Genomic DNA, 27,602 nt, shown 5'->3' with positions numbered 1-27,602 from the left:
TCCGAGAGAAAAGGCACGAATGCTGCAGCCCTCGCTTGACTGATTTTAAAGTATAATCTCACCGATGCTATTTGTTAGCCTCTCTATGGTGTTTTGTATCAGTAGTTAGCCTTAAGCTAATCAGCATTTGTATGCTTCTAGACACCACACAGCAGATGATGTATTTTTAACAACGCTTTTTATTTTATTTTTTAACCAACTGATTGCTAATCAGTTAAAATGCTAATTATTTCCCTCCATTCTGCAATCAGAAACGCACCACGGCACTGAAAGACAGCCTTGTTTGTGGCATTGTTGTTATTAGATCTGCACAAGTGAACATTTATAAACTGAAAAAATGTTGCCAGCAGCCAGCTGCACCCTTCAACTGACCACGATTGTGTAATGAGGCAGTTTGATCTCAGCAGTGGAAACATCTTCCAGCGTCTAGAAGCTAACAAGAGGGAATTATCATCTTGGTCCACGTTGAATAAGTTGTACATTGTGTTTAGGAACTTGGCAAACCGATCCAAGAACAGTACTGGGCACTACTAAAGTAAAAAGGGTCCACATACGTATTAACCTAATGCACAATGTCCACTGGTGGTTCTGCTCATGCACTTGCTGGTTGCTTAGAAGTCTTTCCCGTCACACGTATTCATGTACATACATACTTTTTTATAAAATAAATCCTTTTTTTTTCCAACCCAGGTAGTAGTAAAAGGGGGTGGGGGGGAAGTAACAGGTATCTCCATATATACACATCAGGTTTGCTTGGCACGCAACAAGTTCAGGAATGTAAACATTTCTTCCCATCACATTCACTATTGTGCTTTAAGGAATATCTCGGAATACGTGTGTGTGCGTGTGTGTGTGTCCAGAACGCAAAGAACTTCAGCAGGCACCAATGCAATAAAATTCACAAACTATGCGAATCTTGCGCGGGAGAAACGGGGGAGTTTAGGCAAGTATAATGTTTTTACGATCATCGTGTACGGTGTCACCTTGATGTTCCATCGACCTGAAATAACATTTTGGAGCTACTCCAGAAATTTCAGCGAATTTTTTTTGGCCCACGATCAAAAATTGGAATAGACGTTGCACCTCAAGTCAGAAGACGAAACTTTCAGAAAATCTCGTTAAACTCATAAGACGTAAAAATCAAACGGGATTTCGGCAAAACCACGTGAGACTTTTACAAAAAAACTTGCGAGATTTTTGCCAAAGTACCATGTGGCGAATCACACGAGACTCCCACCAAATTACGTGAAGCTAAAATCCCGCAAGTCTTCTGCTAAAATCTCTGTAGAATTCTAAATGCTAAGACTTCATCGGTTTTATCCCCGCCCACTCCGCCCAGCAACTGCTGTTAGCTTCTTAAGCTAGCCGCAAACTGGCTAGCCGCGTGTTCGTTTTTCCTGAGGTTGGTGGTCGAACTTCAAGATACTACCGTGCAGGCCCGATGACGTCGTTAACGCAGAACAAGGCCGAGCGGTTTTCTTATTTGAATTTAAGTGTCGCTTTCCTCAGGACAAATACCTGAAGATTATTCAGCGGCTACGTCTGGTAGGTGAAAATCTTTGGTGGAATGCGAGAAGGACGTCAAACGTCGTCTTGGTCATCGTCGTCGTCCGTGAGCTCCGCCTCGGCCGTGGCCTTCTCGGGAATGGCCTCCATACTGCGCCGGCTACTTTTGGAGTCGAACGAGCCGCTCGCTCGTCCTTTGCCAAGGTCGCACGTCAGTGCGGCGTAATGAATCTGCTTCAGGTTCTCCTGCACTTCGCCGCGGGCGTGTTTTAGGAGGTCCGCCTGACCCTGAGGGGAGAGAACAATAAAAATGTCTTTGGTGGCCAAACTGACCTTGTCACTGTCAGTACATCATGACATCGCTTTAGAGAGAGAAAAATAAAAGACAATTGTGAATGAAGGAGTCACCTTGAGGATGGTAATGTTCCACGTGAAGCTCTCCACGGCCTTATGAAGCTTGCGACCCTTCAAACCTTCTTTCACCGCCAAGTCATGGAGGTTCTGGTGGAACTGCATAGCTGAGACCCCAATCAACATGAGATGAGAGAACTTTTTTTTTTTTATTAACCTTTTTTTTTATTCCCTCATCCAGAACTGGCTGCACCTGCTGAGCCGAGGCTTTGCTGTAGTCGGTACGAAATGTGATTTGAAATGCCTTCATTGAAAAAGCAATATTTCAAGCTATTGTTTTTCAAAGTATTGCCAGACCCCGCGGGAACCTTTGAGTGTGTAACCGAGAGCTAAACTGCACTCTGAGCGAATGAACATTGGAGGGGAGACATCCTTCCGCTGTGTGTGTGTGTGTGGTTTTTAATGGCCCAGACTGTTATTGCTTTTTTTTTTTTTTTTACAACCTTCAGTTGGAACGCAAGAGGGGCGGGGTCTTAAGAGGCAGTAAAGTCAAAGGAACAAACGTTAATGTACACAGTCGGTGATGACGACGTTCTCGGTGGCGTTTGCGCGTGCTTGACGTTTGCTAGCTTACGAGCTTCTGGCGGGCGGGCACGCAACCTACATATTATTTGGCGGCTTCTGCCCTCAGCTGGAATCGAGGCTCCTCGTGGGTCCTGTTGGTGCCGTTGCCATGGAAACACGAGAAGACAGGTGGGGGGGGGGAATAATCGGCGGGGCGTTTCCCCCGACTGACGTGAAAGGCTTAATGACATCACGCCAGCGCCTCTTTACCGCGCATTTCCAATTCCGTCTGTCTGCACGTTATGACGACAAGACGGAACATATGTAGGGGGGGTTGCCTAGCAACACTGGACAGAATCTGGCAGGAGCGCAGCGGGAGGAGGGAAGATCCTTCTTTTCCTGAAGGGTGACTGTGCAAGACGGACAGTTGAACGCAAACTCGGGAATCGCAACGGTCCGAACAAGCGCGCCCAGACAATTTTGGTTTGAAGCAGCCATTTTCAAACTCAACAATGAACAATGCCACGACAAGTCCAAAGTGGGAATCTTTGTTTTCATCGGTGATCTATTTTAGTCATGTGTCCTTTTCATAATTGTTTTATTCAAAAAATAAAATAAGAGACCTTTCCAGTCATGCTTCAAACACCAACTTGTCAACGATGCAGAAGCCGGGGGGATTTTTTTTTCTTTTCTTTTCTCCAGTCAGCCCCCAAAAACCACTTCCAGTGAGCAGCATGAGAGTTGGTACTGGTAGGCATTTTTTAAACTTAGCAGAGCCACAAAAGCATTTTCAAAACGCAATGCCTGCAAAGAGTCAGGAAGTCTGCACTATTTCAAGACAACTTCCACCACCCTTCAAAGACTCTGGATTTCTCTCTATTCTATGTCTATGCATTTATTTCTCAATTTATTTTTAAAAGCAGTGCCTGGAAGCGAGAAACCATTTTTGTGCTATGTGAATATTAGATTAACTTGGATCTAATTAATCGACCCTGAATTTCATTTGACTGTGAAAAATGGGACGTTTGCTAGCGAGCGCCGCAGGTAGACGAGTTCCCCCGCGATGAGACGACACGCTCGCTCAAATTGCCCGGAGACGGGAAGCTTTTGTTTGGGGATTTTGGCTCGCAGTAAAAGAGAAGGACAAGCAGTTTTGTTTGTTTTTGCAGGCAGAATATGAATGAATGATTACAAGCGAGTGATTTGGGGGATTTAGCGGTGTTTGTCTTTTGATTTACCAACAGGCCCTGTCTGGTCGCGGCCACCCACTTCCTACACAACACAACTCATACAAACACACACACACACACACTCTCAAAGTGAGTCGATGCGGTTGCAACCTTCACTATCTGTTCTAATCTGATTTGACTTTATGTAGATAAATATCGTTTTTTTTTTCTCCTGATGCGTATGTTTGTATTCGCACTTCAGCGAGCATTAGCGTTTGCTCATAGACGCCGTGACCGCCAAAGCAGCACTTTGTCAACAGGAGTTCGCACATTTCGTGTGTGTGTGTGCGTGTGTTACAATAACAGTTACATCACATCCTGGAGCGCTCCGCAAGATGTTAAGCAGCAGCGGAAGAGGAGCTCCAAATAACAGCTTGTTTAGCTTGAAATATCCGCAATTATTTGGAGGACCTTGAAAAACACGAGGGTGGGCCAAAATATTGCTGACTTAAACTCGGGATGTTCGATATCCACTCTTTTTTCTCAGACCGAGTACTCAATTAAGTAGACGCCGATACCAATTCTAAGTACCGATACCACTTGTACTTTTGATACATATGATTTTTTTGTTTTTAAACTTGACCTATATATATCTATATCCTAATACCAAATTTCCTCAAAAATCGCTTGAAATGAATGTTCATTTTATATTCTTCTAATTTCTAGTTACCAGCCTTGAAATTTGGTACCGATACTAAAACCTGCTATCGGTCCCTTTAATAAACCAAATGTAGCTTAATCCTTACCGGCTTTTTGGGTTTGGAGGATCCGTTCGTAGACCCCGTCTGAGTTCTCCAGGAGAGTCTTGCTGGTCTGGATCACCTGACACCAAAACACACACAGACACACACAGAGCATTCACATTAGCCACATGGTCACGCTGTGGTTTTCAGGAAGCTGGGAGGTCTCTCCGAAAAAGACAGCAGCCACTATTACAGGAAGGCCCGCGTGGGCGAGGTCGCAAAAGCCTGAAATTAGAGGGAAAGCAGACAGGAGGGACTTTTCTATTAAAAGCCTCGCTCGCTCACTCGCGTCTGGAGGGCTGAAACGCAGACGCGACTGGCTTTGAACAGACAAAATGTGGCTCTTGGGGTAATTTTAGCAAGTCAAACGGCAGGGTGAGTCACGGCGAGATGCTAAGTTTAGCTGTGACGCCGCAGGCGGACGCTAGCTTACGTGAATTCTTCAAGAAACGACAAAACGCAATGTAACACGAGTCGGATTGCAATCCCCGGCGTTCGAGTTCGGGGTGAAAATAAATGTGTTGCAACGCCACGTTCGTTTCCCAACATGTGTGCAATCGGGTTATTAGTTTGCGAGTTTCCTGAAAGCACACAGTGTAGTGTTTTGATTTTTTTGATTTTTTTTTTAATGACGATGATAATTTTGTCGCAGCACGGCAAAGCCCCGCCGGTGCAATGGTGGCGACGCCGCAGCTGCAGTAAAAACCTGCTCATTGCTGCGGCGGCGCACGCTGTCATTACCTCCCCCAGGGTGGAATCAAATGGCCATGTGATTTATTTTAAGATGCTGCTTCCATCTTCCACCCAGACAAAATACAGGGCCCCTTTTCTTTTTTTTTTTTTTTTTTTTTGCTCCAAGTGGTTTAGGTAGTGTCTGCTTATCTTGCCACAGCCAATCCTGCAGGTGCTGTTTTTTTTCTTTTTACTTTTACAAAGTGTGAAAATCAATTATCTGCTCAAAACATAATATTCACTGACCTTGTTTGTCAACATAGAAATTTTGCTCAAATTAAATTATAGTTTAATTAATTAATTAAAAATGAAAATTTCATTTAGTATATTACTTTGGAGGTGCACACGCAGCATTTATCCGCACGTCTGAGTGGCAAAGACATTTGCATTCCCCTTTGCAGCTTTTGTTCCCCATAAAAGACTTCTTTTTATAGAGAACTCCGGGGTCAGACCCAGATTCTCTTCCCGCCAATTAGGAAACAGAACAGTCCGTCCCCACGGTGGGCCCGTCACACACAGCCCAGTGTGTCCTAATGATCCCCCACATTATTTACAGCGCTCTTAGTTTTCATGAGGTTGGTGGTTGTGCTGGGCAAATACCTGACACACACACACTCTCTTCCCCCTGAACTCAATTGTCCTCTTTCCGTCACAAGCAATTACCTCGGCGAGGGTCACCTTAACAAGCGCGCGTTACGTAATAACAAATAAAAAAAAAAAAGCTAAACAGGCGCGCCGTGCCCGTGCTGCGCATTTGATTAGCTGCTAAATTATTCAGCGGCGACGACTGACAACAACATCCGCTCGTCTAATGTGCCAAGAGGCTCTGGAAGGAATTCAGCAGTGCGTAACAAAATAAAAAAAAAAAAAGATAAAAAAAAAAAAAAGGGAGACGGGGGAAGCCGAGTGTGTTGCGTAACGCGCGGGTATTGATTTTATTACTTAACAGCAGCGGTTGTGCTATTAACTCGCCAAGGCCGCGTGTCCCCGCCAAAAAAAAAAAATCAAGCTATTGATGTGAACTCTGCTAACGCTGATTATTTTTCCATGCTGGCGGTGAGACAAAAAGAAAATCAAAACACAAATTCATTCATGTCTGTCCTACAATGCTCTTTGCTAGGGAATAAAAAGTCATTCTTTCAAAAATATCATATTCTACTGGACTCACCAGGTCGTAAGTGGTGACCACCTTTTTGAGGACCTCTGGGAGCAAACCTTGAGGCTCCATGACTGGATAGTGGTCAGCCAGGTTGAAGAGTAGAAGGGGTCCGCTGTCCTGCGCGCTGAGTCGAGGGGACAGCGCCAGGATGCACTGCTTGAGATTAGCCACCGCCGAAAGGCCGCACAGTTCTTTAAAGGACACCACGGCGTTCTGCGGAAAGAATTTTACGAACCGTTACTTTGGTGTCACCTTGAGGAGCGGGCTCAACAAAATCCGACCTGCATGTTTTCTCGGAGGTCCGTGGCCTCCCTCAGCGGCGGAGTGGCCGTCTTGAAGACGTCGTCCAGCGCCTTGACGAGCAGCACCCTCATGCTGGCGTACTCCCGGTTCTTCTTGGCCTTGCGCACCGACAGGCCTCTCTTGTGGGGCTTGCCGCCTCCCCTCCGGTTGGTGATGGCCACGTGGACGAAGAGCAAGGTGTGCGGCAAGACCTCGCCCGTCAGCGACTGCAGCGGGATGTGGCGGAAACCCGCTTGCAGGCACTCGAAGGGGATGGTGTACTGGCCGATGAACTCGTCGCCGATGTAGTCGTCGTCCAGCACCACGAAGCGAACCATGGCCAACTCGGGCAGGTTGATCTGAAACTCGAAGCTCTCGTCGAAGAGCGGGTTGTCCCCGTTCTGGTTGACCGTCTTAGTCCTTTGCTCGGCGCAGTCGGCGGGGATGCCGTGGATCTCCACGTAGACGTACGGGTCCACCACGTCCCCTTTGGCGCCCGAGCCTTTGGGTTTGGGAAAGTTCTGCCCGCTGATGATCTTAATGTGCAAGAGTTGCGGCGAGACGCCAGGCACGGAATCTTTTGTGTTGGCACTGAAATAGGACACCTGCTCGCGCATAATGGACGGCCGCAGGACGTAGCCGCAGTTCCCGTTCTGGCGGAACCAGCCGATGTTCAGGTCCATCATCAGACCCGGAGTCTGGTAGTTCATTGCCACGATCTGGCAACCGCACTTCCAGAAGTCCTGCGGGTTCATGTTGCTGGAGTCGATCCGCATGGGACTCGGGTAAACCCGGGCCAGGAACTTCTTGTTGTAGTTGACAAAGTCCCCGGGAAAGTCGCTGGCGCAGCGGCCGGCGAAGACCTCGTTGAAGGAGCAGAGCTCCCAATGCTTCTGGCCTTGGAAGGACGTCGGGAAGTCCTTGAACTCCACCGACTTGCACAAGGTGACCAGGTCGGAAAGGTCCTTGGAGAGCTGGAACTTCTTCGGCGCGACCGTCTGTTGTTCCGGCGAGTCGATGCTCATTCTCTGCGACATCTCGGCGCCCTCGTCCTCGTCCGTCACCTCGCCCTCGGTGGCGGTGCAGTTAGTTCCGAGTTTCTTGCCCTTCAGCAAGATCTTCCCTTTCAGATCGGCGGGGGACGGGAGGTAGCAGTCGTCGGGTTTGGGGGGATCCAGGCTGAGCTTATCCCCCAGGATCTTCTTCAGGTGCTGAAACATGACCTTCTGCTGCATCAAAGAGCAGTGGTTCTCCAAACACAGGATCAGCGGGAACTCCGACGCCACAAAGGCGTACTTGTTGACCACGTCGATGACGCTGCGAAAGACAATCTGCGAGGTCATGGTGTGACCCGTGTATATGACCGGCTCGTTCTCCGGTCCGTCCCAGACGTCCAGCTCCACGCTGCGACAGCCCATTTTCAAGGCTCGGATGTAACCCGTCACGTCTGAAGGACCCCTGAACTGATCTTCTATCAGGTACGTGTTGTGCGATGCGTTGATGTAGTAGTGGGACAAGGGCTGCTTCATGTCCTGGCACACCGTTTTGTGCTCCGGGTCGAATATGTGGCACTCGGGCGACAGAAGGTAGTTAGTGAAGCCGTCCAGAGAGAGCCAGCCTCTGAGCCGACCCTCTTTGGACGGCTCGTACTTCTGGATGACCTCGGCGCTGGTGTCCTCGCTGACTTGCGCCATGCCTTGCTCCGCCTCCAGGAAAATCATCAAATCCTTGGTGTCCAAAAACTCCTTGTTGCTGGAGAACTGGACAAAGAGAAAATAGATTTCCGGCCTGGTGCAGAGGTCGTGGAAGACCTCGATGAACTCGTCTCTCGTCACCTGAGAGCCCGCCTTGTCCTTGACTTTGTGGAGCTCTTTGAACTTGAGCTCGATCTTCACATTTTTAAGTCCCGGGTTCAACTTTTTGACCAGCTGCACAGCAGCGCAAATTGTTATTTGTTGACTGTTGTCGCCGCGCGCTTCGCTGAAAAGTTCACCCAGCCACGACGAACGCATGTTATTCTGAGTGCTCTCGATCATGTTCAGCGTATGCTTCCCGTAGGAGATCAGATACCTCAAGCCGGTAATCCAGGTGTTGGCTACGTCGGCGGTATTGGCCACCAAGTCCAGCGACTCGTAGTTCTCGCCAAAGATCACCGAGAAAGCGCAGTCCTCCGAGATCTGGTCGTAAGTCCCGTTGGTTCGAAAAGTGTCCGTGTTCTTCCCCGTGCGAACCTCCTTGATGGACTTGACGTCGATTTTGGCTTTGTCCGACTCCTTCTTGGAGGGCTCCCAGCGCAGGGACTGCATGTCGGCGTCCAGCAGGAAGTAGCGGTGGTAGACGCGCGAGTTGGAGCGCACCTTCTTCAGCTCGGAGCCTTCCACCATGGCGGTGATGCAGTCGCTGGCGCTGCTCATCTTCTTCTCGGTGGGCATGCTGCTGAACGACACCGTCTTCTTCCTCTCCTTACGCTGTCTCGACGAGTCCTGGGAAGTTCAGAAAAAGAATGAGCTGCCTGGCATCGGATCGGAAAGGCGCCGCAAAAAATGGCCAATTACAGCAAGATGAAAAATAGGGTTAAAAAAATAATAATAGTAAAATAAATAAAAAATAGGGTTAAAGAAAAAAATAAATAAAATAATAGAATATAATAAATCACACCTTCCACTTTATATTAGGTCACCTATGAATTTTTCAAAATTACGTGCGGGGAAAAAAAAAAAAAAAAGCATGACACGTCTTCTTTAAGGCATGAAATCAAATCCAAAAGCGCCGACAGCCTCGTCGCCTCCTGAACTGTGAACATATTTTGTGCTTCCGACTTCAGCCGTGGACCACAAGTACCTGTCAATGTGCATTACCGGGAAGTTCCCTTCCGGAGAGAAAAAGTTGCCCACACGAATCGACTCAAAGTCTCCAGGCAGCGTTGACATTTTCAGTGAACTCATTTTTTTTCCTCCCCCCTATTTTTTTTATTTCTTATTTCCCTATCGTCGCTGCGGCAGCAGCAAGTTCAACATGAGGGCAAACTTTTATGGAGTTCAGAAAGTCAGACTTGTACGTCATGTGAGGAAATAATGGTACCCGTAAAAACTCGAGGGATATCGTGTTCCCGTGTTAAAACTTCATTTTGTCTGTTTTTTCTCAGCTCATTTCAAGTCACGAAAACGTAACACAAACTGGCAAATGCGTATGAACGCATGAGCAGACATAATCCTTACGAGTCGGGCAAAAACATTCGAGCGAGTCAAAGCAGCGGCGTGCTAATGACTCGTGTCTACTTCCTGTAGATTAACCTCCGCTTCCTTAGGTCACAAGTATTTTTTCTCTCCCGTCTCACCCATTTGCTCTATCCAAGGATTCCTTTCCCTTTAATTTCTAGAGCTTTTTTTTTTTTCTGAAAGGCCGGGGGTTATTTGAGCAATCCAGGAAATGGAAGGGTGAGGCGAGCGACACTTGTGTAACTCTGTTACACTTCATCTGACGCAAGAATAAGCAATGTGCACACATCTGCAACGGCCGGAAGAATTTCTCCGACGTGCCAGCCACCTGGGGTCGGCCGAGAGGCTTTCTCGAGGCTTGGAAATCAATTGGGGAAAAAACACACGGCGTCTTGTGCCGCGGAATAAACAAAACACCTGTGTCTTCTCGGAGCCCGGACGTGACTGTCACATGAGATGAGACAAGAGTCGGTTGTGTGACTGGCTTATGAATGCTCAATGTGGATGTCTTTCCACAGCATCGGTATGAATGGACAAGAGGGGGGCACTGCCCAATCAGATGGGAGCTAGCGGCGATGATATATTTCCCATGATAAACAAAAAAGGGAAATAAATAACGGTGTTAAAATTCCTCTCAAGAAAAAGGTGTTACATTCGCCAGAAGTGTTAGTAACAACGCTGACACACGCTGGCTGTCAAAATGTTTAAAAAAAAAAAAAAAATGACAACAATTAAAAATAAAAACATTCTCACTGTAACACTTTAAAGTGTTTTTATTTTGTTTTGAGGGCTTTAGACAGCTAGCTCGTAAGCTAACCGCGCGCCAAAAACGCACAGGCTAGCCGCTGATGCTAACAAAGCTACTCCACACTTTATAGGGTGCCTTTTAGTTTTAGTGAAAAGGATAAATACATTTCAACTGAGCTGAAAAGAGAAATGCAAAGGAGGCTATCATCACTATCACAAGACACCTGCTAATTTGCAACTGCTTCACGCCGCCAGCCAGATGGACCAGTTCTGTTTTCCCATCGCAAAGTGTAAATACGCCACGGGGCCGGTAAACATTTAACGCTGGTTTGTCAAACAGTCTTGAAAACAGACCCAAAAAAAATCCAGTTTCACTGACATGTCTAAAATGGTTGAAAAGAAAGAAACTTGGAAACAAAAGGCTACCATGGAGAGCAGAAAAAAAAAACAATGCATCTATTTGTTCCTTTAACACTGGGATCAATGAGAAGATGTTTATTTTAAATAGCCGGAGGCTAAAGTGACTTGACAGCTACCGAGCACACAATGCAAAATGAGGGCGATTCAAGACTGACTGGTTTGCAGCAGTTTAAAGGAAAACAAGCGATATGTCCCGCGGTGTTTGGTTTGGACCATCGTAATTATCATGGTAAATATTGGGACGCTGATGCCTTCCAGAAAAGACAAAAAGTGAACGCTGTGAATCCAAAATGAATTCCGCAAATTTATAAAAACAAAATTTAAACACCAGGGAAATAATGGAAAATAAATGACTCGTGATGTTTCTCCATCGGCGTTGGAAAAGCCAAGGGCCACAAAAGCACGCTCGGATTTGAAAAGTGTTTCACAGTGCATATCAATTATCTTCCGCGCTGATTCACAGGGGTGCTCGATGGTGTTGTGTGATTACGGGACTCTTGTTTTGTTTTGGTTTTCAGGCCACTGAGCATTGTGAATATGCTGGATAAGAAAAATAGAAAAAGTGTTTCAAAGCATGGCGGCGACAATGCCACACGTGGAAACGACTGGACCGGAATGAGAGAAGTCATAATGTTATTTTTTTAACGACCACTCCTTTCTCATTCACAAAGTAGTGCTGATCCATGTAACGTCAACTCTGTTTCTTGAACCAATCATATTCTCTATTCCTCCTTGCATGGCATTGTTTTTTTTTGTCTTCTGAAAACAGGCAACATCAATCATACCTGGAGGAATCTGCAGAAAATATTCAGAATCCCTCCAGAGCATGATGTATATTATTTTGGTTTTCATGATGTCATTTGATAAACACTGATGTTCATGCAGTTGTGTGTAATATTGATTAGCAACCATATTGTGGTTTAACTAAGAAATTGATAGTTGGGTTCCCACTGGAGGGATAAGTGCATGGTCCAATACTGCTCAAAAGTCATTTGTACACCACGTTTATTTTTAAATGCTGAGTCTTGTGGTATCAAACTTAGCATTATCTGATGGAAACGTCTGCATGGGGTTACGACACGCGGAAGGCTCCACTCCTACATGCTGTCATCATCTTTGCTCCCTATTTGGCAATCTGAAATGACTGTTTGTAAAATAATCAAAGTACACAATGTACTACTGTAAATAGCCCATTTTGTGTACCAGGGTGTGTATTGGAAAGTGGCCGGTGGAAATAATTAAAATATGTTTTAATGAGCTTCCATATTTCCACTCACCTTGATGATACTGCTCCTACGGGGCATGTCTGTTTTGTTGTCGGGCTCGACGGAGGCTTCCACGCTGTCACTACCTTGGTCGACCATGTTGTCTTCACACATGCCACAGTCGCCGTTCGACACCGAGCCCTCGCCGGGCATCTTCACAGCGGCTTGCACGCCCACCTCGGCCCCCGCGTGATCCAAGAGGCTGACGCCGTCCTCCTCGAACTCCGCCATGGACGCACACACTCAGTTCCGAAAAAAACCTTCTGGTTCGGATTCAATCCGATTTCCTGGTTGGGAACATCCGCGCGAGGTGTTTCTGCTGCCGCTGCTTCTCGATCATCCGCAGCCGGGTGCTCGGAGGTGCCGCGCGGCTAGCAGGGAAGGCGTGTGCGCGGGGAGACGGCGGCGGAACCACTGGTGGTGTCGGTACACGACACCGTGACATTGGATCGCAATGGTAGCGAGCGGTTTAAACAAATTGCAAGGCAGACGGTTGTCTTTCAATGGCAAAACCGCCGCCGTTCGACTCACCGGGGGATCTCCAGTTCATCGGTGGCGGGGTAGTTCTCCATTTGAGGGGGGAGGTGGCGGCGGCGGTGCGTTAACAGCTGCTCCGGCTACTGAGTGCCGTTTAGCTACCTAGCCAGCTACCTAGCCATTCAGCTAAGAGAGTTAGCCAACTTGACAACTTCTGGGTGTTTGAAAAAAATCTCCTTCCAAAAACAAGGGAGACCACCAGCTCGGAGGGGGGACGGGGGGCTTCCCTGGACTCAGTATCCGGGAAATGTGCAAGCAGCCGTTGTACGTTTGAACCGCAACTACCACAATTTATTCGTCCACGCGCCAGCAACTTGTGTCGTCTCGTGAACGCGCGCCGGTCGGCAACAACAGAATGTGCTGTCAATCAAAACTCATTGTTATTGTTAATTTTTTTTTTTTAAGTGCAGCAAATAAGATTTGACTATAATGAGTTTGTCATTCAATGCATGACACACACTGCGCTACAACCATAAAATAAAAACTTAATTACTTCTCTGACATCGTGGCAGCAGCCTCACGTTGATGTTGTTGCTAATGAAAAAAAAATACACTTGCAGCAGTTAACAAATTAATATTGTCGTTTTCTGATGGAGAAAAATCTCGCTTATTTAAGAGAGTGGGACAAAATAACATCAACACACGAAATGCATAACAATGTAGCCAATCAGCGATGATCTTGCATGACAGCTACCAAAGAACTTTCTCGTCTCATCACCACGCAATGATGAACACAATGAAGAACAGAGCACATAAAACATCCAATCAGACGACATGATGTTACTCTGCATGACTTCATACATTTATGCATAGGCCACTGGTTCACATCCAGTGAAACAAACACTGTACTGTATGGAATCTCTGCAGAGGCAGCGTGAGGGGGGGACACGATTGGGGGGTTAGACAACAGTGCCATCTGCCGGTGAACAAGGATTAGCGACGTCAATGTACATACATTTGATTAAATTTGTTGATGTAAAAGGCAACGCTTTACGACAAAAATAATTTCTCCTTAGAATGTTTTTCGCATATTTTGAATATTTTTTTTACATTAATAACGGTGATTATTGACTGAATTCATGAATTACAAAATGGTAAACTTTCTTGGATTAAATAAAAAAATAGAGAAATACTGTATTCCAGAGTCTAACTGCCATCACTGGACTATTGTTTGACATCATAAACTATGATAGTTTGAATTTTTTTTCTACCAAATTGTACCACTTTTTGAAGTGCTCCATTTGGATGTTCCATTGTGATGATGATGATAAAGCGGTTGCAGATGTACCTAACACTAAGTCATCATTTTAAACATTGCATCCTTCTCCATTAAAAAGTAAACAAACAAAACCAGGTAGGAATAATCCACATCTGTGGGAATAATCCATAGCTCTCATCTATTGAAATGTTGTCATTTTTTTTTACATTTTCATTTTAACAAAAGGAGGCTTTGTGCAAGAGCAGCTTCTTAATCTCTTGAGACACAATAAGCATCTTGACTATGGCTAATTATAAACCTTTGTGAGAGGAGCTTCATATTCCATCTCTGCCTCTTCTTCTTGCTCCTAATTACAGTGTACCTTTTACAGTAGAGCCCAGCGCTGCCCAGCATGTTGAACTCCAATATAGCTGCGGCTCATTGTAATCACAATCAGATCAATAACTAATCTTGCAGTATGGCACACCACTAGAAGACAATACGAGGTTTGCATGGTGTCATTCGAACCCCTTCCAGAGTTGCTTTTAATGAGAGAAAAGAAGATCGAGATATTTGAAGTAATAGCGGCTTTCAAGTAATCATCAGCTGTTGCATGGAAACCCTACAGTCTAATGCACCAAGCGAGGAAGGTGAAAATAATGTGTGGGTGAGGGTGGAAAAAAGGGAAATATCACTTTTCTTTTGTATGCAAGGTGGGGAAGAAAATTGCAATGTGATGCCTGACATGTTTCATTCTAGCTATAGTATGTATTCATACAAAAAGTATCCTTTATAGCATCTTAGGAAGGCAACTATTCAAATTTTATTTTTAAATACCTTAATGTACTTGTTGGACGCCCATCTATTAGGAATTTTAGGACCAAAGAGGCCTCGACAAAGTTGACAGGTTAGGAAACTGGACTTTGCATATTTCACCATACAATACAAATTCACTTACTTATGTAAATAAAAAATAATATTCGCACGTATATATGTTTTAGTGGATAAACTAAAACCATGTGATGAGGAAATATGACTAAAGCCGATTTTTGCATTTATTTGGGGTAAAAACACGGCAGGTTTCCATGAGGCTCATTTTCTCACATTGGCCACTAGAGGGTGCTGCTACCTCACTATAAAACAGCGACGCCCCTGATTCCTGTTCACGGCAAGGAATTGAGGGCGCGCTTTAAATCAAACTACAATCTAAAACGAATTACCTCCACTTTAAGTAAATCACCATAACGTGACAATTACCTAGATGTAAAAGAATTATCTTTGCTACAGCTTTGGTACTGAATGTCATTAAAGTGTGTCCCTAATGAAGTTGCCGTGGAAACCACAGTTTAAATATATAAAATGGTTATTTATTCTTATTGCGGCTATTATATCTATATAGCTAGCTAACATTTGATCTTTTGTAGATATCTGTCCAAATTAATTAAAAAATAGCAATAAAGAAAGACCATTTGCCTTTGGATAGTGCGTTTGAAGATTTACAGTGCCATAAATGTACAAAGTTAAGGGGTAATGGGTCAAATTGTAATAAGTGTGACGGTAATAAAATAAATGTTTTGGCCCTAAATACTGTTGCAAGTTAAGTCCCATCACAGGTCTGTCTTGAGTCTATCCCCCCCCCCCCCTAAAAACATCCAGCCCCCTGTCCTCCCTCGACTCTGGTATTTCCCAGTGACCCCCCCCCAATTCCATCCCCTCCCCTCGCGTCTCCTCAGATGGATTCTTCAGCCAGTCGAGTGGAAGCTGCACGGCAGACGTCGACTCGAAGCTGCCGGGTCACAACACTCGCATCCAGACGATCACGTGAACGCGCAGACGCACAAGTCGAACGCGCGCACACGAGCACGGAAGAGGTGGGGGGGAGAAGAAGAACATAAGGAGGAGGAGGTGAATAATGTGACAGGATGTGGTTTCCCTGAGCTGCCAGAACATCCGCACGCATCAAGCGGGGACTTGAAGAGTCTTGACGGCCGCTTCTGGAGTACTGCGTTCAGCCACATAGGAGAGCTCGGAACCAAAACCGCCTTAACCTTCCTCCACGCGTGGGATGCTTCGCTCCGCGTGACGCTTACTCTACTTTAATCCACAGCGAGAGGTAAATTCGCTCATGCGCTCATTTCCACCCCATTTGTATGTTTAATGACGAAATGAACGCAATTGCGAGTGCGTTTTACGCGCGGATTGCAAAGTTGACAGTTTTGTCGGCCGTCACCGGTGCGTACAAGTTTGGTGCACGCGTGCCTGCGCTGACGTCACGTGAGTTTTGGTGCCAGCGCGTGTCGGTTCCACCTGGATCGGCCGATATTATATATATTATATGAATAGCTTAAACATGGCATTTCGAACTTATCTTATATTACTCTTAAAGATAAAAGGCTTCCTATTAAATGGGCTCAAGGTGTGAAGAAGCTGGAGTGACTGACGCTAATTACTACTTTCCTATCTGTCACTGACAGTGACAGCAGGGACTTGTGGTCAGGGTAGGCAAATGGGGCAGTGCCGCCCCCCTGCTGGCTGTTCTCTGCATGTGAAGAGTAAAAGAAGAAAAAAAAACCAACTAATAATTATATTAAATCATGTTCCATTCTAGTTCTATATGTATTTGTAAACTTAATAGTCAACAACTCTTTTTTTCTGCAGCTTCCTGAGTCACAGTTGTTAGTCTTCTTCATATGTTCCTGACTCATTCGTACAGACAAAACAAAAATTAGTCAAAATCGCAACTGGTAAATAGGTGGTGCTTCCCGGTATTGCGCAATCATGGTATTGTCCAGACGTACTCCATATATGGTCATAATATTGCAATGCGAGTTTCGGAAAGTGATGGCAGGTTAAATAGGAAAAACAAGCTGAGGGATGTCAGTGAGGAGGAAGTATGGGGGCATGAGAGAGGAAAAGGCGTGTGTGTGTGTGTGTGTGTGTGTGTGTGTGTGTGTGTGTGTGTGTGTGTGTGTGTGTGTGTGTGTGTCTCGGCGTGCTTGTGCGAGAGTGAGAGTGCAGATAATTAGTTCCAGCTGGTGGCCTGTAGAGTTAACTTTACGCTGTTGGTACACACACACACAGTAAGCGTGTACACACACAATCAGACACACACAATTGTAAATGTGGAAGTGATTGCCGTTGCGTCACACTGCAGTCATGCCACCAAAGCCGCAGGAAAGAGGTCAAAGTTGAACTAATGGCCAGATGAATGCTGACGAAATGCGTAAAGTTTTGTTTTCCTTCCTTCGCTTCTACCACGCTCTGTGCTCCAGATGTTTGTGTCGCTGGTCAGGAGTGACATGGCGTGAAACCTCGGTTTACTCCGCGTTACGTCTGCAAGTGAGTGTCTTCTTTGGATTTTCGATGGTGGAACTTAATCCTTGAGAACTTTCACCAGGGCCTTTTAAGATAACAGAAGATCGCGCCATGTAGCCATCCAACACATGCTAAGTTGCTCGCTAAGCACATGTTTACACTCACGACTCTATGGCGCCCCCCTAGGGAGTCACGCCTCTCGTTTTGTAAACATCATTAACACGGACGGTGACACGGGTACGAGGGGACATTTCCTTTGATTGGCTCTTTACCGCCCGCGTGTCATTGTCCGCTTTTAACGACTTGATGTTTGCGTGTTTGGAGGTCCCGTGTGGGTCGTTTAATGTCATTCAGGTAAATTGACTGCTGACTCAAATAGTTTCTCCTCACTAAAAGACAAATGAGGAGGAGTCGGGGAGCTTTCAAAGGGCACCCACGTAAACGCAAAACTTTCGGAGGAACATCTTACAGCAGGAGCTATTTGTTTTTTTTAATATAGCCTAGCTTTAGCTTTAGCTTATTTAATGTGGCCCCAAAAAAGGCACTCTAACCTCGACTTCAAACCCTAATTCAAACCCCTAACCTTTATTTATAAACATATATATATAAAATTCGCCTATATCCGTCAATGGCAGTGAACGGTTGACTAAATAAATTCAACCCCGCATGTTTATTGATGACACAGGTGTCAGTCAGCGTAGCCTTTATTTCCACCTCTCTGTGGATTCAAACTGCACGTCTCCTCCATTCCACTGGTGTTAAATTGTCTGTTTTGTTTTGGACCACGTAAGCGGCCCGACAACACGCTGAGCGATCTGTCTTTCGATGAGCCCTGCCGTTTTCATCTCGAGCAGTGTCATCTCCGTTGCCATTCCTTTTGCTCCTGCTGCTACTGCAAAAAGCTCTTCTGCGAGGCCTCGCTTTTCTTTTTTTTTCATTTCCTCCCATGACAAACGTGTACCTGCACGGCGTAGTTGTTATAGTCATGCAAGGATCACTGACTTGTCTTGTAACGATTGTGTCGGGAAAATTGCTGCGCTTATTGATTGTGTAATGCGCACCTGTCGATAAAAGCCTACGGGCCTAACAACTTCCGCTTCAGGCTAGTTTATTATTATTATTTTATGAATTAATGAGGCTTGGTGGAGCAACTTTATGTGAAACTTTGAGCCGATAAGATACCAATGTCGATAATGCGATACCGTATATGGAAAAAGCTAGTGTACGTATGAGGTGGTTCACTCAAATCGATGTGATTGCCTCATCGCTAGTAGTGTTCAGATTCAAAAGATTCAAAATGATTCATTGATATGATTTGCTCAAATGTAGGACTGCAGCTATCGAATATCTTTGGGTTTTAATATTCTGCTTGTTATGCGATCGATTAATGGAGGAATTGGAGCGATTTTAGTGACAAGCATAGTTTTGGAATTCAATTTGTATCTCAAGGCGCCACTTTGATTCATTTCGATTCGATAAATTACAATCCACGACGCACACTTGCGACCTCCGCTCAATCTGTCAACAATTGTCACAAATACCGAGAATGTCTCGAATCTTCCTACAACTTCCTCTCCAAAACCAACTTTGAATCCCATCGTGTTTGCGAGCGTTCAGACGGTCGACTACCTCCAGGCTGTTTACAAACGTATGACGGAAATGCATTTTTTTCCTTTTTTTTTTTAACCTAAATCCCGGTGCAGACGGATTATGCAGTGAAAATCAAACTCATGACCGCCTAAGGCATCCGAGAGGAGCCGGGAAGAGAAGAGGAGGCGGCGGCGATGGTGGTGGTGGTCCTGAAGAGAGCCAGAAAGAGAGAAAGTGACAATGAAAGAAGAGAGAGAGCGGCCGAGAGAGATTGCTGCCTATTATTCTTCTGAGAAGCCGACAGTCGACGAGGGGCTCGTTCCCATGGCGATAGCAGCCTTCATGTGTGTGTGTGTGTGTCTGGGCCTTGAGATGGTATGGAGGCGGTGGCGGGTTTTGGCCGGGGTCGGCATTGTGCCGCTCGCTCGCGTCCTGAAATTGGTGCACGTGCGAGGCCCTCTCCGATTGGTTGGCCGATGACATCGTCATTTGGCAATGTCAAGCATTGCGTGCATTTTAAAGGGAAGCCACTTCGATCGGACCGGGGAAAACCGCTCGGCCCGAAAATGGGGTCTAAGTTTTAACGTGTTGTTGTGAGATGTGCAGTCGACGTCGTCGTGCAGTTTGGTTAGCCACGCCACTTCCTGTTTACTCCCCCGACTGATGTGTTCCCAAATTCATTTCCAGCATCTTCTCCCTGGGCTCCTTTTGTTTGCCGTTCCGCCGCATCTTCATTTCACGCTCGTCGGTCCCGCCTCGCCCGTTTCCCTACCTCGATTGAGTTTCACCTTTCCCCCATTCTTGCCGCTAACCTCATTAGCCCAAGCCGCCGTTTGCTCATTTCCTCTTTTTGTCCCGCTACCACCCGCCGACTGTGCACACTTCCTCAGTGCATGCAAACACCCGAGCCCACAAATCCCCCAAGGGGGGGAGGGGGGGGGGGTCTACGTCCTGTGCTGTCGTTTCATCGTGTCCGGGCAAGATCATGTGACCGGGCCTAAATAGCCCCACGTTTGATTTAAAAGCGAAAAGCCGCCGTGTGTCCATCCGTCGGTTCTTCTATCCACCATTTCCCCTTAGCCTACGTCCATCCATCGATTCCTTACACAAAGAATCAATTTGGTGTTTTGGGGATACGCTACGACTTTCCGCCCTTCTCCTTCATGCTAGTTTGCATTTCATTTGCACTCTGATGTGAAGCGGAACGCCGTGAAAAATCAGCCGTGTTTATTTTTTTATGTATTTGAAAAGGCTTATCCGCACTTTTCTCATTTCTCCTGCCTTTCAAACTCGTGCGTGAATGTTCCATTCCCGACACGTTTTTCGGAATGCCTACCTTTCAGTTGTAGTCACACTGATTATGTTGCAGAATTTGATAACTGGTTTGGGGGGGCTGTGTTAATGTTGTTTTAATGTGCATTCTCTATTCATAGGTTGTCTTTGAACCTGACATAAATTAAAATTAATGAGCTCGCTCGCTTCGAAAGTTTAACAATACTTACATTGTCAAAGGAAAAAAGTATTACAAAGCGGCTGCATTGTTCTATTATTAAAATGTCCAATGTAGGTTTTAGTTATTAACGAGTTTAAATAAAAGATTTGTAAGGCTGGGCGGTAGAAAATTGAAAGATTGCGGATTATTGTTTTTACAGGAAAGCTGGCTAATCTGCCAGCTCATCATTTGGATGATCCTGTTGTTGTTTTTGTCCTCCTCCACCTTCCGCAAAAAAACATTTAGTCTGTGAAGAGGCTTTGGGAGATAACCAAAGGATAATGCTATGAAGCCCAAACTAAATGACGACCCGACAAATAAAAAAAACATGACTTGTGATTTGATGCGGTTTGTTAAAATGGGATTATTTTGGACATAACCTCAACGGTTTGGAAAATCGAAACTTGAAAGAACCGAAGTGGTGAAAGTCAAATGTGTTTTCAGTGTTGGCGGTACACCGAGCGACGTCATGGGCTGCGGACTGCGTAAGATGAAGCCTACGTCGGCCGAGAAGTCACCGGGCAAGATTTACTCCACGCTCAAAAGACCTCAGGTGGAGACCAAAGTGGGCGTGGCCTACACCTACCGCTACCTGGATTTCCTCATCGGCAAAGACGGTAAGCAAATTAAAATTTGTCACTTTTAATACTCCCGTCAATTTGATATAAATTTAAATATCATTAAAGGCATTTTTTTAGTTTTAAATCAACAAAGCGGGTAATCGTTTCATTTTTTCCATTGCCATTTGAAAAGTGAAACTATGAAAGCCACACCGATGACTTCTTAAAGATTGGAACTTTCGTTTCTGTGACGCTTCCACGCAAAAGCGATGAGTCTACTTAGCCGAGGCCGCCGTCAATGTCACAAGCGTTTAGCGTTTAAATTCATCTACTTGTGGTTTTTTGGGTGATAAAACAAATTAGACTTGATGTCTCTTAATTAGTTTTACGCCGCTGCTCTCTAAGCACTTTCTTCTCCCAACACATCCGAGCTACTGTTATTCATCCTTTGCCGGGGAAGGGATTTGTTTTTTTTTCAAGATAACTGATTGATGAATTGATTATATTAGCAGCAAACCATTGTTAGTAATTACAGACTCTCTTGAGGATTATGAAAATATTGGAATACAACCTTGGTTATTGAGGTAAGCAATGTATGAATTGATTTGTGTATGCTAGTTTGAGCTAATTGCTAATATTGTATTCATTATGGCTGTAAACCTAATTACTGTGGGTTTTTTTGTGTCTTGGGGGGGGCGACACCGGTTTGGAATGATGAAACAATTAATCAATCATAAAAGGATTCTCTCTCAAACAAAAAAATCTCGAAGTCACTGCTGAAATTGAACAGGGCGGCGGCCATTTTGGTTTGGGGCGGGGCCTAATCATTCTGAGGCTTCCCCATTAAAAAATGAGCCCCAAAGCGTGTTTAATAGCTGCTTGCGGCTTTGATTCATGTAGTTTTTTGGAATTGATGTTGTAAACATGCAATTATGAGTAAGTAAATTTTATTAGAATCATAAAAATATGGACATTTGCAAGCGCCGCAGTAAAATGTTTGCATTTATCGGCGATAAACAGGCTTTGTTTTCACTTTTGCGTGTGGGTGGGATAATGGAATGCAGGGGGAAAGGCGGAAATGCTGAGTGAGCATTTTCCTGCCGACTGAAGACAACTCACCATATTGTTTCCACTGTAAAACTTTTGTATCTGCTGACTGAGTGGGGGGGGGGGAAGAAAAACACTCAAACAAAATGGCACCGCCTACTTGGCGGGAAGTGAGGTGAAGGCCGAGTTCACTTCCTTGTTTGTTCCTCTGGGTGGAGGCTTTTTTTTGTGTGTGTGTGTTAAATTTAGACGCGTTGCTCCTCTGTTCGTCCGGACTGATTGCATTTCACCACAGTCGATAGACACATATTGATCGGAGCCGCAGTCCAATCACAGCCAATGAAGCGTTCCTTTGATGGCGGCTGAAAAGAAGCAGCCGAGCGCTACGCACCTTATCGCTTCCGATAAATAACTTTGGCAGCATTTTGAGTGCGAGCATCGTGATGCAAGACTAGAAAGGGGGACGAGAAGAGAATACCCGACTCAATGTCACGCCGGCCTTCAGTGAGAGGGGATTCAATTCCAGCTCTCCAGCCGCTGAGCCGCGGGGATAAGTCGCAGCTCCCCCGCCGTCCCGCCGCTAATCTCCCACCGGAAAGACACTCTGGCGCGACGCTTTCCCGCTGACCTCTCCCGCAGCGACGAGTTGCATCTGAGAGCCACTGATGCAAAAGACGAGGCGGAGGCAGGAAGTCACGGAAGGGGGGGGGCAAATTATTTTTTATGCGTCCCTCACCTGACGCCATGACGACCGCTCATGTCAGTTAAAAGGGGGAAGGGGATTCAGGAGAATTCACACACACAGCCGGTCGGCCGGCCTCATGCGGCCTCATATTTTCAACAATTCCATTTCGCGTAAACCAGATTTGTGTGCTTTGGAGAGGCAGCGGCGGTCACAACATCAACAACAACGTGGAAGCGCTGGCTCAGCCCTGTGGCGTCGCAATCCCAATATCAGAGGCTTTTTTTTTTCGTGTGCGTGGCGGCGGTGAAATAAAAGCAGATGACAAGCTTTATTACTTACAGCTCTCCTCCAATTTACGCTGCCTTTCATCAGCCCCAAGCTTATTTTGCTACATTTGGAAGCCGTTTAGAGCCTCTCTCTCGCGCTCGTGATGTCACACTGAGGTAACAAGTGATTGCAAACTCCGCTCTCGGCCTAAAATAATAATTAATAATAATAATAATAATAATGTGGGAAAAATGCACAATAAATAAATAAAGTGATTTTCATTAACCATAAACCTTCTGTCTGCGGCTGCCAATCAAACACAGAAAGCAAAATCGCTGACTGGGGCAGAAAAGAGTCCCACATTTCACACTTACTATATCTAGGAAAGTATCTTTAATTATTTCATGAACCTGAGTGTGTTTTTGTGTGAGCACCTCACACGACTACCAGAGAATATTCAAGTCAAGTCTTTAATGAAACATGAAAAGAAAAAAAAAAAAACGAGTATAAATGTAACAAGGTCATTCTCGATTCACGTGGGAATCCAAATGTGCTGATGCAGTGAACTTATTTAGCCACCGGGGCGGCGCCGGTTGGCAGGCTTTCAGATCTGGCGGCAGACATGCACTCCCTCGAGGAAGACAACACACACAACACACACACACACCGACAGTGATAGACAGCGCAAAGGTCGAGTGATTGTGTTAAGAAGCAAACAGCTCACGCATGCACTAACACACACAATAACCTACACTAACACACACACACACCTTCCATCCTCTTCATCCATCCATACTGTCCCATCCTGTCATCCTGACACGCTAATGGAGACTAATCAAGTGTCGGAAGGAGCACAACGGGCGCTTCGTCTCCAGACTTTCCGGCTCACCTCGCTCCCCGCCCACCGCGTTATGTTTAATATGATTGATAGGCAGAAATAAGTACACAGACACGTACTGACCACTTCATTTGGTGCACCTGCCCATATCAAAATAAACTGTATCGTATTGTAGTTGTAATGAATCGTAACGCAATCGGAGGGAATTGCATTTTATTGTAATTGGAGAGGATCGTATTTATAATCGGAGTAAAACGCATTCTAATCGGAGTAAATTTCATCGCATCATAACTGAGGTGAATTTATCACATTATAAATTGGGGTTAATCGTAATTGCGCTGACTCATACGGTAATTGGAGCGAACCTTATGACATTGTGATCGGAGTGAATTGTACTTAGCAGTAATTGAAGCAAACATAGCATAATCGAGGCTAATTGTATCATTATTGGAATCGGAATGTATTAAAGGGAACCAAACTTGGAGTTAGTTATTGGAGAGAATCGTATGTATTGCAAGAGTATCAGCATTGGCTGTATTGTGAACACGTCCGTGCTATAAACTATAGCGCTAATTGCCACAATAATGGGCAATCAGGTCTGACTAATCAAGCACAGATCCTCAGCGAGATCAGCAGGCATGACCTTGAAAAGCAGCAGAACCACTTTTTTTTTTCCCACCCGGCAGGTTGCCATTGTCAGTAGTGTGCTGGTACATAATTGATGAAAGTTGCATATCATTAAGGCGACTTGAAAGTAAGACGGATGTAACTGAACAGATGCTAGCATATGGCCAGCGTTTGCTAATTCACAACTTGCTGATGTAAACTGCAGCGCGCCAAGGATTTCCTCCGCATTTCAACTCGAAATGTTTCTCCGAGGTAAATTGCAGTTTTCGTACTGTTCGTTTTGCTTATGTGTTGTATTGTTTTGTTTTGTATAAACAAATAAGTTGCGGTTGATCGATGATTCTCCCACCATGTCATTTCTTTAGGCTTTTTGATTTCTTCTACTCCCAGTTGAAATGTAAATAAATTAAAGAAATATTAGGGTAGTTCATTTATAGATAAAATGCACTAATAATTAGCCCCTTGCGGCCAAAGCCTGACGGCGGCCATCTTACGTTGCCACTGTTACTGACAATTTCTGATATTCTTTTTTCTCAGAAATCATTGTCTGTGTTAATTCTTTATATTCTATTCAATCATGTTCAATCACTTGTTTTTATGAAATACAATATTAAATGTTGCTACCAACACTGCTGACTTTGCACTCAACCACACATAGGATCTTTCTTGTTTTTCATCGTCCTGTCATGATGGACACGCAAGCCGAATTTAGTATGACTGCAATGTACTGGAGGCGAGTATTTACCTGCTGTCTTTTTTTTTTTTTTCCCGCCGCTGCTAGTGAAGGGTCCGTTGATTGAGGTGCTTTTTGCATGCACGCTGCTCTTTGATTGCAGCCATTTGTCGGCGTGACGAATTTGCCGATGTGCAAGAGAGACGACGAGGGAAAAGCAATCAGAATTCACCTTGCAGCGGCTGCCGTGTGGATAGATTTTCTCAGTTTGAAGCCGGAATGTTCCGACGTGCCGAGCTGGGTTCCGCTCGCCTGGATGACGTGTCCGACATCGCTTATTCGCTTTTATCATCGAAACCCAAACTAGAAATTGGCGTTAAAAGTTTCCAAAGGCCTAAATCATGCGCGGATCACCAATTAAACAAAAATTCACAAAGGGGTGAAAAAAACTCAACTAAACAATTAAACATAATAAATCAGGAGTAAAATCTGCATGTGGCGAGACAATGAGGCAATCCATCATATGAACACGAGCCTCTCAAATGTCACTCCTTCGAGTCGCCTTTGTTTGCATTGACGCCACAAAAGTGGGTGTCAGGTTTTTACCGGGAGAGACCACCTGTCGCTCAACGGGGAGGTTTTGCACCCATCTGTAATTAGACTTAATTACTTCTCGTGACGCAGGGTGATGGATTAGCCACGTTTACCTATTAGCATACGCTCGGCTTTGCTTTTCCGAGACGGCCCTCATTAAATAGTCGCAAATGTAAACGCCTGCCAAATATTCTTTGATTTGCCATATCACATAAATCAAGTTAAAAAAAAAACAAATTGGGTAGACTTGTTTAACATTAAAGGACGAACAAAAACGTCTCAAGGACAAGTGCCCCAAAATTGAACGGGGAAGTCAATTTAGTTGAAAGTAGCAATTTTGGGTGAATTCCAGGTCTTGTACTTTGACATGCCTCTCGTAGGGGATTCGCCCAAACGAGCCCCCAAATGGATGCTGGCAGCCGCGGATGATAAATTGCCAAATATTTTTTGCCCCTCGGAGTCTTATGTGGGCAGAGTATGCTGTCGGAGTTTGATCATTTTGAGGATGTACATTTCAGGCAACAAGTAGTTTTCCAATTTCTAGAACTCAAATGTCAAGAAAAAAAATCGAACCTTTGAGGGTACAACACCGGTGACAAAGTGTCGTCCTCCAAAAACGACAATTATGCACTTTGTTTTCCGAGAGTGAGGCCACCCAAAGACAATTGGACTGTCAGTGTTTAATGGCTCGGTAGATAGATAACAGTGAGGGTTGACTACAGACCCGAGGCAGTAATACAGTTAAGATTCAAGATGCTGACTTCAAACCGCAGCAAACGGCTCACTGGAGGCCCGGCTCGCTTCCGCAGTCGGGAGCAATTTGCAAGCTTGAAACCGTTTTCACACGCACGCTATTTTTAGACACTCCAGTGAGGTGTACGCGCTTGCTTGAGAAACACTTCGTCCAGGCTTCGGGCTTGTTCGAGAAGACACAAACACTTCTGGAATTATTGATAAGCTCACTTTTTGGGAAAACTGAAATAATGCTAGTTTTTGGGGTGCAGTGTTTTGTCACTAGGGAGCTTTGACTTGTAGCCTTAACGCAAGACAAAACAAAATGGCTGCCCCTAAGATAGATAATGGGGTAGATTTCTACGTTTAATTTATATTCCACTATAGTAATCAGAACACCTTGTTAAGACTTTTGACTTTATTTCCAGTTTAATAAGATAGAAATTAGAAGGCGCCATAAAGTCTCATGAAGCCCTGCCAGAAAAAGAAAACCACAGGAAGTCGGCCATTTTGGTTTTAGCGGTCATTTGAGGGTCATTTTCACTAGTCCTTCAAAAATGAACATTTCCTCCTAGGGTATGCAAATTTGTGAGAAATTTAAATTTTGGTCATCGCTAGCCGATACTCCATGAAACGCTAAGCTAGTCATGATGAAGAAACCAGCAACAAAGTTTCATGAATTCATAGTGCATAAAGAAAACAGCGAATGCTTAAAATTCCGAACGCAAACAGGAGAGATAGTAAATGAAGTCTGCACAAGAGGCTGATTTTTCGCACGGTCAACAATTTGCGTGTCCTTGAGATACTTAGCTTAGCCACATCCTGGTCGGGCACGTGATGCTAAATCAGAACAGAGGTTCTCAGGGTAAACAAGGTATCTAAATGCTAATAAGGCTGTCTTCTCTTTTGTGCGGGCATCATTTAAGACAACTAAAGCCAGCCGGGAAACCGTGGAGACGTCCACCAGCTAATTCCCTCTTTGCTCAAGACCCCAAACGTCATGTTTTGAAGGTACCTAAGTGGCAAGGCGGGATGAAACTACCTATAATTTGTTCAACAAAAAGCTTTTTAAAGAGAAGCATGTTCAGGGATTAAAGTGGACCTCCATCACAGGAAGCCGGTGCATTTTGTCCGTCTTTTCCGCCGCTGACAGTTGCCAAGAGACGGCGGGAGATGAGCGAGGGGTTCAGACACGACACAAGTCTTTTTTTTTTTTGTTCCGAGCTGCACC

At 45.1% G+C, this 27,602-nt stretch overlaps 2 protein-coding genes across 4 annotated transcripts in view; one reads left to right on the top strand and one right to left on the bottom strand.

Annotated features, from left to right (window-relative positions):
- Window positions 1-161: 161 nt before the first annotated feature.
- The window catches only part of plcl2 (phospholipase C like 2), a 61,620-nt gene continuing 34,179 nt past the window's right edge, over window positions 162-27,602 (bottom strand). For 2 of the 3 annotated variants that reach the window (XM_088388415.1, XM_088388414.1), the window contains exons 5-9: window positions 6,566-9,049; window positions 6,294-6,497; window positions 4,397-4,472; window positions 1,915-2,024; window positions 162-1,794 (exon numbers count right to left, since the gene is read on the bottom strand). In XM_088388415.1, coding sequence (XP_088244541.1) covers window positions 1,582-1,794; window positions 1,915-2,024; window positions 4,397-4,472; window positions 6,294-6,497; window positions 6,566-8,998 — 3,036 coding nt within the window. In that variant the 5' untranslated portion in view covers window positions 8,999-9,049 and the 3' untranslated portion in view covers window positions 162-1,581. Of the gene's footprint in view, window positions 1,795-1,914; window positions 2,025-4,396; window positions 4,473-6,293; window positions 6,498-6,565; window positions 9,050-12,228; window positions 13,096-27,602 lie in introns of those variants that run through there. The other variant, XM_088388413.1, reaches the window with a different exon arrangement.
- The window catches only part of rftn1b (raftlin, lipid raft linker 1b), a 38,253-nt gene continuing 26,350 nt past the window's right edge, over window positions 15,700-27,602 (top strand). The window contains exons 1-2 of the mRNA XM_088387331.1: window positions 15,700-16,064; window positions 20,793-20,965. Coding sequence (XP_088243457.1) covers window positions 20,818-20,965 — 148 coding nt within the window. The 5' untranslated portion in view covers window positions 15,700-16,064; window positions 20,793-20,817. The remainder of the gene's footprint in view (window positions 16,065-20,792; window positions 20,966-27,602) is intronic.

The sequence above is a fragment of the Syngnathus floridae genome, chromosome 10 (genome assembly GCF_059516105.1).
Source record: "Syngnathus floridae isolate MCC-2025c chromosome 10, RoL_Sflo_1.0, whole genome shotgun sequence".
NCBI classification, from domain to species: Eukaryota; Metazoa; Chordata; class Actinopteri; order Syngnathiformes; family Syngnathidae; genus Syngnathus; species Syngnathus floridae.
The sequence above is the reverse complement of the archived record's forward strand: the minus strand, read 5'-3'. Positions and strand labels throughout refer to the sequence as shown.